This window comes from Calypte anna, chromosome Z (assembly GCF_003957555.1).
Source record: "Calypte anna isolate BGI_N300 chromosome Z, bCalAnn1_v1.p, whole genome shotgun sequence".
Taxonomy (NCBI): Eukaryota; Metazoa; Chordata; class Aves; order Apodiformes; family Trochilidae; genus Calypte; species Calypte anna.
Genome location: NC_044274.1, coordinates 67421735 through 67437864, shown reverse-complemented (window position 1 = coordinate 67437864; position 16130 = coordinate 67421735). Strand labels below are relative to the sequence as shown.

The following is a 16130-nucleotide window of genomic DNA, read 5'->3' as shown; positions in this document are numbered from 1 at the left end:
TCAGTTCATATGGGACATGGTCTTAGGAGGAGCTAATTTTCTGAGCAAGGACATAGTGGTTACAATCTTTTGAGTTCAGGAAGCATTACTATAGGCTGGAAAATGCATCTGTCAGGCCCAACACAGAATGAAAGTCATGCCTTCAGGGCTGGAGGAATTTACATTATCTTACAAGTTCCCTCTCTCTAACCACTGATTAGCATCTCTCTACATGTCAGAGAGCCAGTAATATTTTGAACAGGTCAACATGAAAATCCCATTCCTTCTGTTTTCTAGAGGAACCAGGCTGCAGTACTTACTGACTTTCATTAGCTCTGCTCTCTCTTTCCAGTGCATAGCCACCACTCATGACCCTTCCTCTACTTTTGTAGGAAAAATGACTAAGTGTGAGACAAGCCATTTTCTTCTCCATATGCAGGATAACTCCTGAATGATGCTTGTGCCCACCTCTGATCGTGATTGTGTTGCTGCTACCTCACTGTTGGTATAAGAGGTTTTTTAAAGTACAGCTTCAGACGATGATAGTTCAGTAAAAAAACAAAGTTCCTTGACATCTTTAGAACTAAGAAAAGGGGAAAACACTCTGCTGATTAAAGAAAGCTTACTGGACCTAGCCCAGCCCATCTGGCTGATGCCAGCACTGAAGGGGAAGGCTAATTGCCTATACCATCTGTCTCTAAGAGGGCTAATTGCTGACATCAGATAGCAGCAGGGGTTCATGCATTTCTTCAGATACCTATTTGGTACTCTCAGAAGCCAGGAAAATAAAGAAGGGCTTCCATTTCTGAATGGTACAGCATGTATAAGACTGATTTTGGAAAAATTACATCTAATTCTCTTAGATTAGGGCGTTCAGGACCACTGCCTTGAGCTCCTGACACAGACTGGGACTTCAGTAGGTCTGAATTTAGGAAAGTATGCCATGTGGGAAGTATAAAGAAGGAATGGAAAATGTTTCTTAAGTATATACACCTAGCCTAAAAAGATCTTCCCCAACATCTTTCCAGACAGAGTGATCATGCTTATTTGCAGCTGAAGTATTTGTCCTTGCACAGAACAAGATCTTCCCTGTAAATCTATCCCAGAAACTACAAAAAAAGTTGAGTTGTCTCGCAAAGTATCTTATTTCTGTTGCAACTAAAATTTCAAATCCTTGCCTTGCAGTGCCTTACATATCCAACTCCATAGATCTAATCCCATAAAATAAATTATTTCATCCAATTTAGTCCGCAACAAGGATAAAGATACAATTCAACTTTTGTCTTTCTGCAGGAATAACTGATCTATAATGTTCAAGCACAAGTTCTAGCACAGAGGAGGGAAAAATGGATGTCCTCACTGCCACAAGCTACTGAAGATGCAAGCCACCCTAAACATGACAGGGAAATCTCCCCAGCAAATCTACTGGCAGTCTTTTTCCTAGGAGAGACTTTGAGAGGCCAAATCAATGAAAACTGGGCTCAAATATTCAGTTGCTCTAGAAAAGTCTTTAAAGAGTCTATTTGGAAAAAAACAGATTGGACAGACTGCCACCAGTTGTTATCATAACATACAAAGATAGGGAATTAATATTGCAAAGCAAAAAAAATTGCTTAGTCAGGTTGAAGAGAAGAATCATTATTTCTGAGGCAGGCCTCGAGGTGCAATGGCCCCTTTAACACCCCACCAAAGAGGAAGCTGAGTTTTAAATTCAAACTGGTGCTCTGCTGCTGGGGAAGGCAATATGGGGCAGGGCTGTTGAAACACTGGAAGGGTTACAGCTCACCCTCACCTCCTGCAACAAGCTCTAATTAACATGAGGATCAGCATGGACAGGATTGCAGGGAAACCATGAGCACCTCACAAGAGGCTTGTGAGGAGCTGATTCTGTTGCTGAAGCTGCAAATAATGGTAGGAATTTAGACTGGGAAATGGAGGTAGGTCTCAGAACATTCTTCCTTCTTTATCTCAGGTGAGGAATGAAGCTAAAAGTACTAGTTGCCTGAGAAACAGGGTGAGGGACCTACCACATATCACCTCAAAGGAAAAAAAATCTGAGGGCATTACCTAAAGTCTTCCTGATAGCAAGCTCAGGAGATAAAAGATACTTTGCTCAGATATCTCAAGTGCTTGTAAGTGACTGTCATCTGCACATTTCTGAAAACCCCATGCTGGGACCTCAGACAGCAGAGTCCAGGCTGGCAAGTAACTTGCAGGGATGAGGGAGTTTTTCATTTTCAAAAGTAAGCTATTCATAATTAAAATCAGTGTACTAGATGAAAGCATTATAGGAAGAGTAACTATTGCCAGAATGTTGTATCTGTCTCTCTTCAAGAGTCACTGAATGTTAAATGCTAAAAAAGAATGTTAAATGCTGGAGAACACAAGTGACTTTCGAAATTACCAAGAAAAAGTCCTTGTTTTCCATTGTGAAAGGTTCCCAAGAAGTGTTTTAAAACATAATTGCACTTGCAGGAACAATTACAGTTTTGTACTGCAAGGGGAGCTGTTGGCACATAATACTATGATTGTGCATTAGATCATCCACTAGCTGCTGTAATATCCACTTCCAGCTATAAGGAGTCATGTTTCAACACCTCCGATTCCCTTATGCTGACAAGCTAAACAACTTGTTTTGTCTCTGGGAGCTCTTCTCTGGTGATTAACTGCTTATGGTGAATACTAATTATATGAAAGTACTGTACAGTGGAAATAGTGTCCTATTTCCTCTACCTGCAGCGTCTCCCAACCTCTTCTGTAGAGACAGTGCACTATTAATGCAGCTAAAGATGACATTTTTCAGGACCACAAATAGGTTTATCTGTATCTTAGAGCAGAACTTTATCTCCTTGTCCACAGAACAAGTTTAAAGGCAAAACACTGCACACTTGTAAATGCCTGTAATAATTCTAGAAATAAAATTGCAGCAGGATGTGTGGAAATGAGTTCTGTTGGTGGTAAAGGCAGAGCTATGTCCCCAATTCCCTACATCCCAGTTTGAAAATTTACCCCAAATTATCCATTTCTGAAACTGCACCTCAGACTAAAATCTTTCCACCAGGGAGTCTGTGAGAATTTGTTCTTCAATTTTAAATCTAAAGTGCCTTTTAAAATGCTAACACTGCAAAATTAGAAACCATTAAACAATATAAGACAGAAAGTGATTAAATCTACGGAACACATTCAAAGCAGCTTAAGCTACTTTTTAATTAAAAAGGAAAAGATATCACTGGCAACATTCAGACATCTTTATCTAGATAAAGTTAGGAGATTATTCAAAACACAAAAGATGCTGATGCTACCATGCAGGAGACTGAACGAGATGACTTTAAGATTTCCATCCCTCCACCCAAGGTACAGAGTCTTCGGGCAGAGAGGAACAGAGCAGAGCAGAGCACAGCCAGTGCTGCAGTGTGATCACTCTGTGTTTGCTGATTAAATAAATGACACTAACAATGGCCTCGGAGGGAGCCTGTGTGTTCCTCTTTCCTTCCTGACAGGATGGTGAGTGAAATCGCAGTGGCCATAGCAATTGAGTAAGGGGTAACCAAATGTATAGTTTAGGGAAGAAAGAGGATCAGCTAGTGTTTGAAGAGCCAGTTTTAATAGGGAGAAAAAGGTTAATATCTTATTGGTATTATTTCATTAGTTTTAAGCAGTAAATTCAGATAGAAAATGACATACATATTTTAACCCCAGTCTTGTGGCTTGAATTCAGGTTTCAAATAAAGAAATGGAATTCTACTGAAGCACTCTAATTATGTCCACTTATTTTTTAGCCAATTTCGAACCTGCAGCTTTAAGTTTACATATTCATTTAAAGAAGAGAACAAGAAAAATGACCATCAGTTTTAGTCAACCACAGGCAAGATGCCAGAAGCCAAAGATCAGTCTCCTTCAGGCTGAGATGATATCATCTACTCCAAGGTCCTGAAGCCCTGTGTTGGAGCATTACAAAACTCACTGGCAAACAGTCTCATCTCTTATGTTCTTATTACATATGATCATTAATCTGTTCCTCAATTTAATACAAAAGCTGTGTTTTTAACATCTATTGCATCCAACATATTATTCTTCCCTTTAACTAAAAGAATATTGGTCTTACCTAAAAAGCATGCCCTAAAATAAAGCACAGGTACTTGGTAGCTGCTGGAATACAAGACGTGATATTCATAGCGAATCACTTCTTCTGTTGCACCAACTCCAGCTACTTGAGAATCATCCAAAGGCTCCTAAAATGACAAACATGAACACAGTAATACACCAACTTTTGCATTTGTATCAAGAGAAAAGTAATTACTGCTACAGTAATAAATTCAATAAATAAATATACAGAAGAGAAGTAACAGCAATCGCCCCTTTCACAGCATTACTCATTTGAATTCCTGAAGGAATTTTTAGATCAATACTGGCAGGAAGATCAGAAAAGTCCAAAACCAACAAAGATATCTTACAGACTTACTTCCACAGACTGTGAACTATGTGTGAGCAGTTGCAGAACTGAGGTCTTCCCAAGTACAGGCTGCTTTTGTACATAATAGACAAAAGCTCTCTAAAATCTTTATGGCACAATAATTGGTACAATACGCTGACCATACAGCTGCATCTCTATATACATTCAGCACAGACATTTTAAAAAGGCAATCCTTAAATAATCTAGTTTTATTTGCCAAATGACAAATCAGATTTATCCATCAAAAATTCTCTGTTCTACTTTCTTTAAAGGCTTTTTGCCAGAGGTTGGCTTTGCTAATAGTTCATCTGAAACTGAGACATTTTTTTTCCTCTTAATGTATGTCTTAGGTGTAAAGTAATAAGGCTTATTGTAAATTTGAAATAAATCAGAGGACATAGCACTTACTGCATTGAGACAGACCTCAGCTGCAGCACAGATTTCCTAACTTTCCAAATTAATATACATAGAGTGCTAAGCACCCAGTTGTTTTGACTTTCCTAAAACCTGTCAATACTCAACATCTCTGAAAATGGAAACGTTAAATTAATAATGCCAGTAAAATTAAATGCTAGAAGAAACTTTCCAGACATTATGGGTGTGGACTTGTTTGGTTTTCAAAATCCTGAATTTACATGCATTAACTAAGGAACCTTAATGCCCCACAGGTTGGGTGTGCATTTCACAGCTTGAATATTGCCAAGCAACTGTGAATATTGGCTTACAGTTTCTGTATAAGCAAAATAACAATAATAAGAAAAATGAAGAGAAAAGAAGAACCAGCATCCTTTGAATACCACACTAGGCTAACACACAAGACATTTAAAGAGATTTTGCATTTTTGTCTCATATCCTCTCCCATGAATCAATCTATAAAGAGGTACAAGATTTGATTAGCTGTAACAGTTATGGCACAGAAAATACTTCCAATCTTTTTTTCGATAGCCCACATAAAAGTTATTTCCCCCAGACTTACTGCTGCTGAGGTACATGGAAGAAGATCACAAAGACAGAGCCCAGACTCTGGGGCCCAGACATCTTTTGACATTAAACTAGAAAAACACAGATGCTTACAGAACATAAGGTTTCTGGGAAATCTGGGATAACTGCAGGAGTGGTCAGTTTTAGCTTATCAGGAAGCAGGTATCTAAAGCACTGAAAGTGTTCTCAGTGTTAAGCTAGTTTTAAAAACTGTATGTGTAATGACAAGAAAAGACACCATGCCAGAACAACAATTATGATTACTGTATCTGCCCTATGGGTCAGTTAAAGTCAGGTATGTCATTCCTAGTTCCCATGTAAACATGTGACAGACTTAGCAACTTGTTTTCCTGCTCACACACATCATGCTCTCTGATGAGATGTGGAATACAGAGTCACTAATACTAAAATAAAAATAAAATAAAATAAAAAAAAAATAAAATCACAGATTATAGTAGTCTGAACTTCCTTTAAAACTGGTCCAATTCCAGTGCTTTCATGAGACAGTAAGAGGTAGTACAGTAGCATGCATGTGGCAAAAGAGACTGGCTTTCAGGTTTGTAGGGGTGGGAAACATAAGGAGTCAATATTCAGAACTGAACCAGCATTAGAATTTAGAAAACCCTGCTGGATCAACCTCCTGGAATCAAAATCACACTGCTCTATAGATATTAACATTTCATCAGATAATATGGACTTGACTATTAGCTTACCTCGCCCTAAAAAATATTCCTTCAGGAAATGAGACTACCTGCTCATGTAATAAATACTACTGTTCTAGAAAAAAATCTGTATGTATACCCATGCTTCTACCTCTTGCTTTTTGTATGTAAGGCTAAAATTACTCAATACCCTTACATATGTGCTGATATCTAATTTGTAGTGACTTCAGACTGAATGATAAAGGAACTATATTCTTTATTACTTCCAAACACTTAGGAAAAGAAGTCAATACTCATTCAAGAATGAAATACTCAAACTTGTTTGTCCTTAAAGAAAACACTGTTTACAAGAACTCCACTTATGTTCTCAGAAAGCAATACACTAAGCTAGGAAGAATTTCAGCATTAGAAATTCAATTTGCTCAGTTAGCAGGGATTTCACCTGGTAAATAAACCCCATCTTCATCTGCTGCATTAGGTAAAGGAAAGCAAGGCACTTTCTAGTTTTAATTCTCCTTGAGATGGCCACTGGAAAATGTTAAGAATTTTTGCTATTACTAGGCAGACACTAGACAGTGAGGTACTTACCAAAGCATCCTATTAGTTCTAGAGAAAGGTTATTTTATACAGAAGTGGCCTTTCAAGAAGCTTTAAAGAGTTGGATGGCAGAAGAGGCAGCAGAGAAGGGAAGGCTGTTTACTCTTTTTCTTTTCTTTCTTTTTTTTTTTTTTTTTCCCTTATCCTGAATTTTTTGACTGATAGTTTAGGCAGTTTCTAAAATTAAGCACTCAGCTGAATTCACAGGTCAAAGAAGCTTTTAAACTGACATTCTTCTACATTCTCTAACAAAACGGACTTCACTCTGCCACCAAGTTTCTACAGCTATTCAAAATATGCTCCTGATAGCCCCATCTTTGTTTCTGTGGTTTCTTGTTACAAGCGGGCACACTGTATTTGTGATCTGCATATAAAGGCACATAGCCGAGTCCTTCTTAGGGATACTTGTAATCCCCTTTTCTCTCCGAAAACAGCAGTTTCAAGACTTCTTACATAAAAAGATACAGCATCAATGTCAGTCTCCTTTACAGTCTCCATAAGTAGAACGCACAGTATTTGTGCTGGGAAAGTACATTCTGGAGCCTGAAAGTTTTGATGGTATCTCTCCAGCTGATGAGATGAACTCTGCTGATGACATGAATAAAGTAAGTACAGTTATTTCAGATGATCTTTGAAACATCTAAAAAATCTGTGCATGGCTGAATAAAGCCATGCAGCCTCACAGAGTTTTGTATCAGCCCAACAGAAGAGATTTATTTTTCACTCTTTAACCAACTACTGATAAAGCCATAAATATAAAACTTACAGAAAAAAACCCCACAGAATTTTAATTTTATGGGTTTTATGATGTCCTGTTTAAATTACTTCTTCAATTAATTGTTCCACTTTCTTATGAACACTGTTTTTCTCTTATTGAGCTAATGTTGTTTTAGTTACTGGTTTAGTTCAGACAAAACCAAAATCCATTTTAACTTCATATTTCAAAACTGCTGCAAAGCATTTATGTATGTACACAGATTACAAAACAAATCCATAATTTTGCTCAGATCTTGTAAAGACAAAACAAACATAGCTGCATTTTAAAAAAATTAACAAAGAAGGGGTCCAGTCCGAATTGCAAACTTTAAAAATGCTACTAACTGATTTGATTTCTCAATTTTTTGTTTCTGCATTGCAAATTTGCTCACATGGCTGTCATGCTTCAAGCTAAAATTGTGAATCCAGGATTTACTGACTGTTTCCTAAACAAATTGGTAAATTGTCATCAGGAAGCATCTGCTCCTCTATTGCTCTCATGTAAAATCTTTCTTATGTTATCATGATAGACTATTGAGCAGATGTTTAAAAGCAATGTATGTATTTGCAAAAAGATAATCAGCAACTACCTAATTAATTACATTAGTTCCATCATAAATGAATTACCACTAAATTTAATTGATAAAAAATTGTTCTCAACCTTTAGGCATCCCCTAAACAAATTAAGTTGATTTGTTCCTTTTAAAATGTTAAAATATTTAAAGAAATAGAACAGAAATGTCATTCTGAAGGCAAAATAAAGCATTTCTACTATTTTTATTCCTCCTGGTGAAGAAAGCAACTTAAAAACCCCTGGTAACAGGTTAATTTGACCGTAAAAGAGAGTTAATAGTGTGCTTTGACATGCTTCAGTAGTAACTGTGGTCCCAAGACTGAGGAGCAGCAGGAAGGTGTGGGTTATAGCAGGTCACCTTTGGAGGGAGGGCTCCAAAGGAAAGGGAAGGGACAGGCTAAACTGGGAAGGGACAGAATCACCTGATAAAAATGGGTAAGGAACAGCTGAGCCAGCCTTCCCTTCTCAGCCCAGATTCTCTCTGAAATGCAGCAGCAGGCCCTGATGCCCTTTTTTGGGGAAAAGCTAAGAGAAGCAGTTTAAAGAACAGCAGGCACGTTTCTCTTGGATCTCAAGTCACTGTTGTCTTTCTCCTAATTCCCATGTTCCTCATCTCTTTTTCCAGCTGTCTTGACCTCTATTTCCTCTTGTTGCAGGCCAGCCTCCTGGGAAATTCTCCTGCAGGAGTGGTCTGTGAGCAGGAAAGGGAGGAAGAGGTGACGCAGGCACAGTTACTGGTACTGCTAGTTTCGTTGGGGGGGGGATGGTGGTGGAAAAAGGAGATGCAGTCCAGATTAGTAAGCAAATATGATTTCATTGCTTGGAATTCATTTATACTTAATTTCATTTCAGCCTCCAAAGCTGAAAACAAACGTGCTGCTGTTCCTCCAGCGTAGTGTTTCTCTTCAGGGAGGACTGCGAGCTACCGTGTGAAACACAAGAGCTTTCAGGGAGCAGATCCCCTCCCCGTTCCACACTTTCCCTTTGGCAAAGAGGGAGATGTGAACATGCAAACTGAATGGTAGGACAGTGTTGATCAGATAGAACTAAAGCCGAGCTTAATGTGGAGGGTGTGGCAGCACGGCAAGATTGTATCTGTGCTCTTTATTCTTCCTCCTGGGTGTTCTCCACATTTATTTGGACCGTGTCTCACTTTTTTGCCTGCAGCCCCCACAGGTCTAGTCTCTGCAGGTCATTTTGCTGCCGGTTTTGGTCCCTCCCCTGCAGAGCCTTGAGTCATCCCCCACCCTTACACAGACCTTGAGTCTCCAGATCCCGGCTTCCCTTCCCTTTCCATACTGAAAAGGCAGCACGGAGTCACAGTGGTCACCCACACTGGTGGGTAAGGTGGAGAGCTGTACCTCTGAGTAACCTCATCCCCAACATCAGGTCAGATCATTATGAGCCACAGGATGGCAGGAGAAGACACGAGCTTGCCTGGTTAAGGATGAACAACTTTTTGTACACACAGTGCCTGCACTCAAGTCTCAAAATAAAGTATTACTTGGAAGTTGCAAGGAGGCCTAGAAAAATGAGAAAAAAAATCTCCTTGCAAAACTCAACATGCCAAGGAAAAAAGACCACAACAAACCAAGACTTGCAGGAACCTCAAATCCAGCCTAGAACATGAAGAGTTTTGTTATTTTAATAGAGTAGAATTTCAGTTTGCATGTGACTGTCAGTACCTTCTCCTCACTGTTAAAGACTCATTCTATGCTAAAATGTATAGGTTCTATTCAAACTTACCCACTGTATCATGGTCTGTAAAAATGCATAGAAATGTGGGCACCTTCCTGAATAATTTAAAAGGAATAGTGTACAAGTGTATTTGCCACAAGTTTTTGCCACCAGTTTGCCACCAGCATTTTTATATACATTACTAAACTGCCCTTTTATGTGAAATCATAGAATCACAGAATCATAGAATTGGCTGGGTTGGAAGGGACCTCAGAGATCATCAAGTCCAACCCTTGATTCACTACCACTGCAGTTCCCAGCCCATGGCACTGAGTACCACATCCAGTCTCTTTTTAAATATCTCCAGGGATGGAGAATCCACTACTTCCCTGGGCAGCCCATTCCAATGTCTGATCACCCTCTCAGTAAGGAAATTCTTTCTAATATCCAACCTAAACTTCCCCCGGCACAACTTAAGACCATGCCCTCTTGTCTTGCTGAGAGTTGCCTGGGAAAAGAGACCAACCCCCCCCTGGCTACAACCTCCTTTCAGGGAGTTGTAGAGAGTGTTGAGGTCTCCCCTGAGCCTCCTCTTCTCCAGGCTGAACACCCCCAGCTCCCTCAGCCTCTCCTCATAGGGTCTGTGCTCAAGTCCCTTCACCAGCCCAGTTGCCCTCCTTTGGACCCACTCCAGCACCTCAATCTCCTTCCTAAACTGAGTGGCCCAGAACTGGACACAGGACTCCAGGTGTGGCCTCACCAGGGCTGAGTACAGGGGCAGAATCACTTCCCTGGACCTGCTGGCCACGCTGTTCCTGATACAGGCCAGGATGCCATTGGCCTTCTTGGCTACCTGGGCACACTGCTGGCTCATGTTCAGTTTCTTGTCAATGCAGACTCCCAGGTCCCTTTCTGCCTGGCTGCTCTCCAGCCACTCTGTCCCCAGCCTGGAGCTCCCCATGGGGTTGTTGTGGCCAAAGTGCAGGACCCGGCACTTGGCCGTGTTGAACCTCATCCCATTGGAATCAGCCCAACTCTCCAGTATGTCCAGGTCCCTCTGCAGAGCCCTCTTGCCTTCCAGCTGATCCACACTCCCCCCCAGCTTAGTGTCATCTGCGAATTTGCTGATGATGGACTCAATCCCCTCATCTAAATCATCAATAAAGATACTGAACAGAACTGGGCCCAGCACTGATCCCTGGGGGACACCACTAGTGACCAGCTGCCAACTGGATGAAGCCCCATTCAGCACCACTCTCTGGGCCCGGCCCTCCAGCCAGTTCCTAACCCAGCACAGGGTGCTCCTGTCCAAGCTGCGGGCTGATAGTTTTTTCAGGAGAATGCTGTGGGAGACAGTGTCAAAGGCCTTGCTGAAATCCAGGTAGACCACATCCACCGCCTTCCCCTCATCCACCAGTCGGGTCACCTGATCATAAAAGGAGATCAGGTTGGTCAGGCAGGACCTGCCCTTCCTAAACCCGTGCTGGCTGGGTCTGATCCCTTGCCCATCCTGCAGGTGCTGTGTGACTGCACTGAGGATGATCTGTTCCATAACCCTGCCAGGCACTGAGGTCAGGCTGACGGGCCTGTAGTTTTCCAGGTCCTCTTTCCAGCCCTTTTTGTGGATTGGTGTGACATCTGCCAACTTCCAATCATCTGGGTTGTCCCCAGTGAGCCAGGACTGTTGGTAGATGATAGAGAGAGGCTATATACATATGGGAAAACCAACAATCACCATCATTAGTGACACATAAAACAGTATGAGGATGAGAACAATACTAAAGAACAATAGTTACCTGATGGATTTGTTTTCTGTGTGCAGCTAAAAAAAAAAAAAAAACCTTCCCACAATCCTGGATTTCTTCAAATTCACTTAGCCAAGTGAAGAACCTGGTTAAGTGCATCCCCTCAACAACAGAGAAAGAAGGTGGCTTTTAAATTAGATGCTGATGTTACTAAATACCATGACCAAGGAGCATTCTTTTCAAAAGTGCAGTTACTTTGAAAAGGCACCATGCTATCACTGCAGAAACCCAGAGGTGAGTTAATGTAAACAGGCAATGGATTCCTACAGGCAGAGATCTCTGAAATACATCATTTCCCAAAGGAAAATCTTCTGACTGCACCCTGACCATGACACTGTTAAGCATCCAATCATTAGAATGACTATTCCCCAATCATTATTAGAATTACTATTTCCCACCTCTCCCCCCCAAAAGGGACTAACAAAACATTATAATTTCTAACAAAAAAACCCAACTAAAACAAACAAAAACAACCTTTTGTCATTTAAGGCATCAAAAAAGACCAAAACCAAGGCTTCCACCCCAAAAAAGACACGGCATATAAAACTGCAGTAGTCCCTCATGCATTAACAACCACTGCTAATAGCTGGAAATTAGATTTGTCTTTTCATTGCTTTAAAACCACTATCACACAAATGAAAGCAAAATCTATTCAAGCAAAAGAAGCAATGGACCATGTTATAAGAACAGTTAATTTTTTTCTTCACATAAAGGTGGGGAATTCTTTCATAATAACTTTCCATTCTTCCCTGGCTGTCACATATAAAATGCAGAATTTGGTGGCTTCTGTCCTCCCCCAGAATAAACGTCTTCTCCTTTTATTATGTAGGAAGTGAAAGACTTAGTTCTGAGCAAGGCTGAAGCACTGAGACAGAGTTAGAAAACCTTTTCTGGTTAAGTATATATATTTGTCTGGATAAAAATAATTTATATAAAACTGCTTGTGTGTGAATTCTAACGTTTTTACTTCATTAAATATTGCAAACTAACTGCAACAATGTGTACTTATACCGACCTGCTCTGATTTTCATGGGCTTTGAAAACTCTCTGCACCCCTTTATCCTGAGGAAAAGTATTGATGAACTGGTTGTGGGTGGTCAAAGTGAACACATCCCTACAGCTTACAGATTAATCCATCCAGACAAATATAAAAGCAAACTATCCAAGCTGAAGTATTTTCATATTGTCTCTGTCATTATCTGGCATTTGTACCAATTGGGCAAAGTGACTGCTTCAAGGTTAAGTAGTAATTCATGAGATTTTTTTTCTATTTTTGAATGGGAACACTTCTAGGACTGGGCTTTATGCTTCTTAATAATATGCTTTATAATAGGCAAAAAATTTTTACAAATTTCTACATGAGAATACAAAGGTTCAGCTGTATTTTAGGTCAGTTTTATTTTTTATTTGGAACAAGGATTAATTGTTATTTCTGCCTTGAGACTCTAGGCAGCAACCCCAGTTTCGGCCACACAAATCAATGTGAAGAATCACAGCAAATGCCTACAAACCTTTACTTTATAAGAGACAAACTCAAATCCTCATTAATTTCTCAGATGGGAAACTATATGAAAATGCTGCCAAGACTGACAGTGCTTAGCAGTAATTCAAGTGAGAAAATTACAGACAGAAATGCTCATTGTCACAAAACCTGGCGTTACAGAAGCAAGGAATGTGAAGTTAAAGGTTACAATTAAAAGCAGCTGAAGGGGAAGCAGAGATGGTGCAGCTCTGGAGTTGCTCACTCTGTGATGCCTGTACTGATGCCCACCCAGAACAGCAAGAGAAAGGCAGTGCCAATGGGACAGAGACTTACTGCAGTAAGTTTAATAGTTGCCTATTAAAAATTGTCTGCTTGGAAAAGGAATTGGTAACTGTTTAAGTTAGTATCTGTCAAAATGATACAACTTACAAGTTACCTGAGATGCCAATCTAAGCCATAGCCATAGCCTATGTTGTATAAGCACAAAAAGTTAAAAAAAAGATAATAAACAACGGAGCTTAATTACAACTAGTTTATTTGAATATAAGAGACCCAATTGAAATAGCTATACATTAAGGCTAGAGCATATGTATTATTCTGTTACTAAGATAACAGAAAACTAAAATATGATCTATTTCAAATTCAAAATAATCTTCATTCAGAAATATCACTGTTTTAATTTTACAAAAATTTTATTAAAAGCCTGAATTTGTTCCTAAATTTAAATAAAAACTAGTAGCGTATTAGGATCCAGTGATCTTTTCTTTTTTGTAAATGCCTAAATATAATACATCTATATTTTTCATGGAAAAGGGACAGACTCTACCAAGTCAAATAAGCTCAGCTTGTGCTTGCTCTGAATGTGATATATAATGCATGTACTTACTTTCTGCTCTCCAGTCATTGTTACATAGGGAATGCAAAGCTCTGAATTCAGATTTGGGCAGGTTAGAGCTTCTTCAGCCCATTTTTAAATATGAAATATTTCCTTTTCTTTCTTTGTAAGAAAATTCTAAGTACCAATAAATATAATGTTATCAAATGTCACTGATCACAACCAGCCCAAATTTATATTGGAGACATTCATAGTAGATGGAAAAGAACCACCAAATGAATTCTTTTATTAATGTGATCTCAAATGAAAACTGCCATGCTGTATTACATTATACTATTAATTTCCACTAATCCAGGACATAATAGATCTCAATGCAAATGTAACTGCTAGCAAGCTTTACAAAGAAGTAATTGTAGTTTGACAAAAAGCAGCTAAATTTCACAGAATTCAAATGAGATGACACAATGCAATATATTCTTGCAATTAAAAATTGCCTGTTAAGGCATCATCTAAGCTATACTCCTATGTCTGAGTAACACAGCTAAGAGACTGCTGTGGAAAAATAAAAAGAACACACAAGCTGAAAAGGATCTCAGCTATGTAAATACAGCACTAGGTTTTATAGGACTCAACAGAACTGCACCATGAAGCCAGCTATCCTGCAAAACTAAGGATTTGGAATTTGCTTCAAAATTCTTAGAAGCCAAATAGAAAATTTGTACGAATTATTTTACAATGTTTCTGTCTGGAGCGAATCCTTTACCAGTCTTCATCTTCACGCAAACTTTGTCTTATCCAACAGGAAAGCTCAGTATGGAATTAGGAATACTCAAATATTTTAACAGCAGTATGTGGTGGAAAACACCTGTAATGGTCAACAATACTACAAAAATACCATGACCAGACAATACCACTGTAGCATCAGTTTTACAAACACCAAGAAAGGGCACACACTGCACACAGCTACATTCTGCCAAGCTGATGTATAACACTACTATAGAAATTACACATAGGTGCAAGATACACATAATGGGTGAGCTGATAAATATAATTTATCTCATTTAGGGAATAATTCTTGGGGCTGAATTGCTCAGTATCAGGTGGAGGGACCTGATGAGATTGTTCTGAGTACAACTGTAGTACAACTGTTCAACAAGAGTTTTTCTTGAAACTTTATTATATATAAGCTATGTAAAATACTTCAGGCAACTAGGAGATTGTTCCAAAAAAACGTTCAAATGTTTCTTTTTTGGGAGCAGCAGAAAACTTGGGAAGGAACTGGAGAGATCAGGATCAGAAGCATGGGGCACAAGAATTTAGGAAGGAGCAGCAATTCTGTGCTTGTGCAAAGAACCAGAATGTCACTGTGACTGTTCACAGAATCAAAAGCTGCTCTGGATACTGGACTTAATTTACTCCTTCAATTTGATTAAAGGATCTTGGGGGCTATTTGGTATTTCTCCCTATTTACAACTAACTGAAATCACAGCTAAGACAATGAAGTCTTTAATTGGTTAAATTGCTCTTGCTTTTCAAAACTGAGATATTCCAAGTGTCCCAAAGGCATTTATCTCCAAAACAGGAAGCCAAAGAAGAGAGCACTCAGTAATTCTAATCGTGTGCAGATCTCCTGGAAAGTATTTTCCTAAACATTTGCTGAAAGAACCTTTTATTGTATTGCATGCTGCTGCCTGTACCCCAAATAGGGTCCCACAGAAACAGCTAGATATTTACTACTTAAAACATTTCCGGTTATGTAAAGGAATTAATCTAGAATCAACAAAGAGCATGCTTCTCTAAATATTAAACTTCAGCCATGTTCAAAACAAAGGATTTAGGAGGAGAAAAAGCAACTAAGAATACATTAAATATACTTTTAACATCCTATTCAACTAAACTCATAAGGCAGAGGCAATGGTAGTGTTGCACCAAAATCAAAGACACACTTTCTATGATTTTTTTCCTAACTTTTGATTTATAGATTGCTGCAACTCAACTGCAATCTCTGAAGAAATAATTTTAGAATAAAAGCCTGGTGAACATATGATATTTCAAACAGTACTGCTGAAGTCCCTTTCCTTTATGTTTCAGGTAAAGGGGGACCTCTGCATTTTTGACTTTACTGCATCTGGAAGTAATATAGGAGCAGAGCAAGAATTTATGGCTGTGGGAATCAGTTCCCAAGTACCAGGACCTTTCATATGTTGAATTGTACAGGACTATACCCCATTTATGGAAAAAAAGTAAATGTTGGCTTTTTATGTGAATGCATTTTTTTTCATATACGTTTGCACACTTATGCACAGCATGAGTGTATCTCACTCTAGA

The 16130-nt window shown here is 39.2% G+C and overlaps 1 protein-coding gene across 3 annotated transcripts in view; it reads right to left on the bottom strand.

Moving 5' to 3' along the window:
* Nucleotides 1-16130, bottom strand: part of ATG10 (autophagy related 10) — an 86771-nt gene that overhangs the window by 26507 nt on the left and 44134 nt on the right. For all 3 annotated transcript variants that reach the window (XM_030467978.1, XM_030467981.1, XM_030467982.1), the window contains exon 4: nucleotides 4085-4211. In XM_030467978.1, the coding sequence (XP_030323838.1) occupies nucleotides 4085-4211 (127 nt within the window). The remainder of the gene's footprint in view (nucleotides 1-4084; nucleotides 4212-16130) is intronic.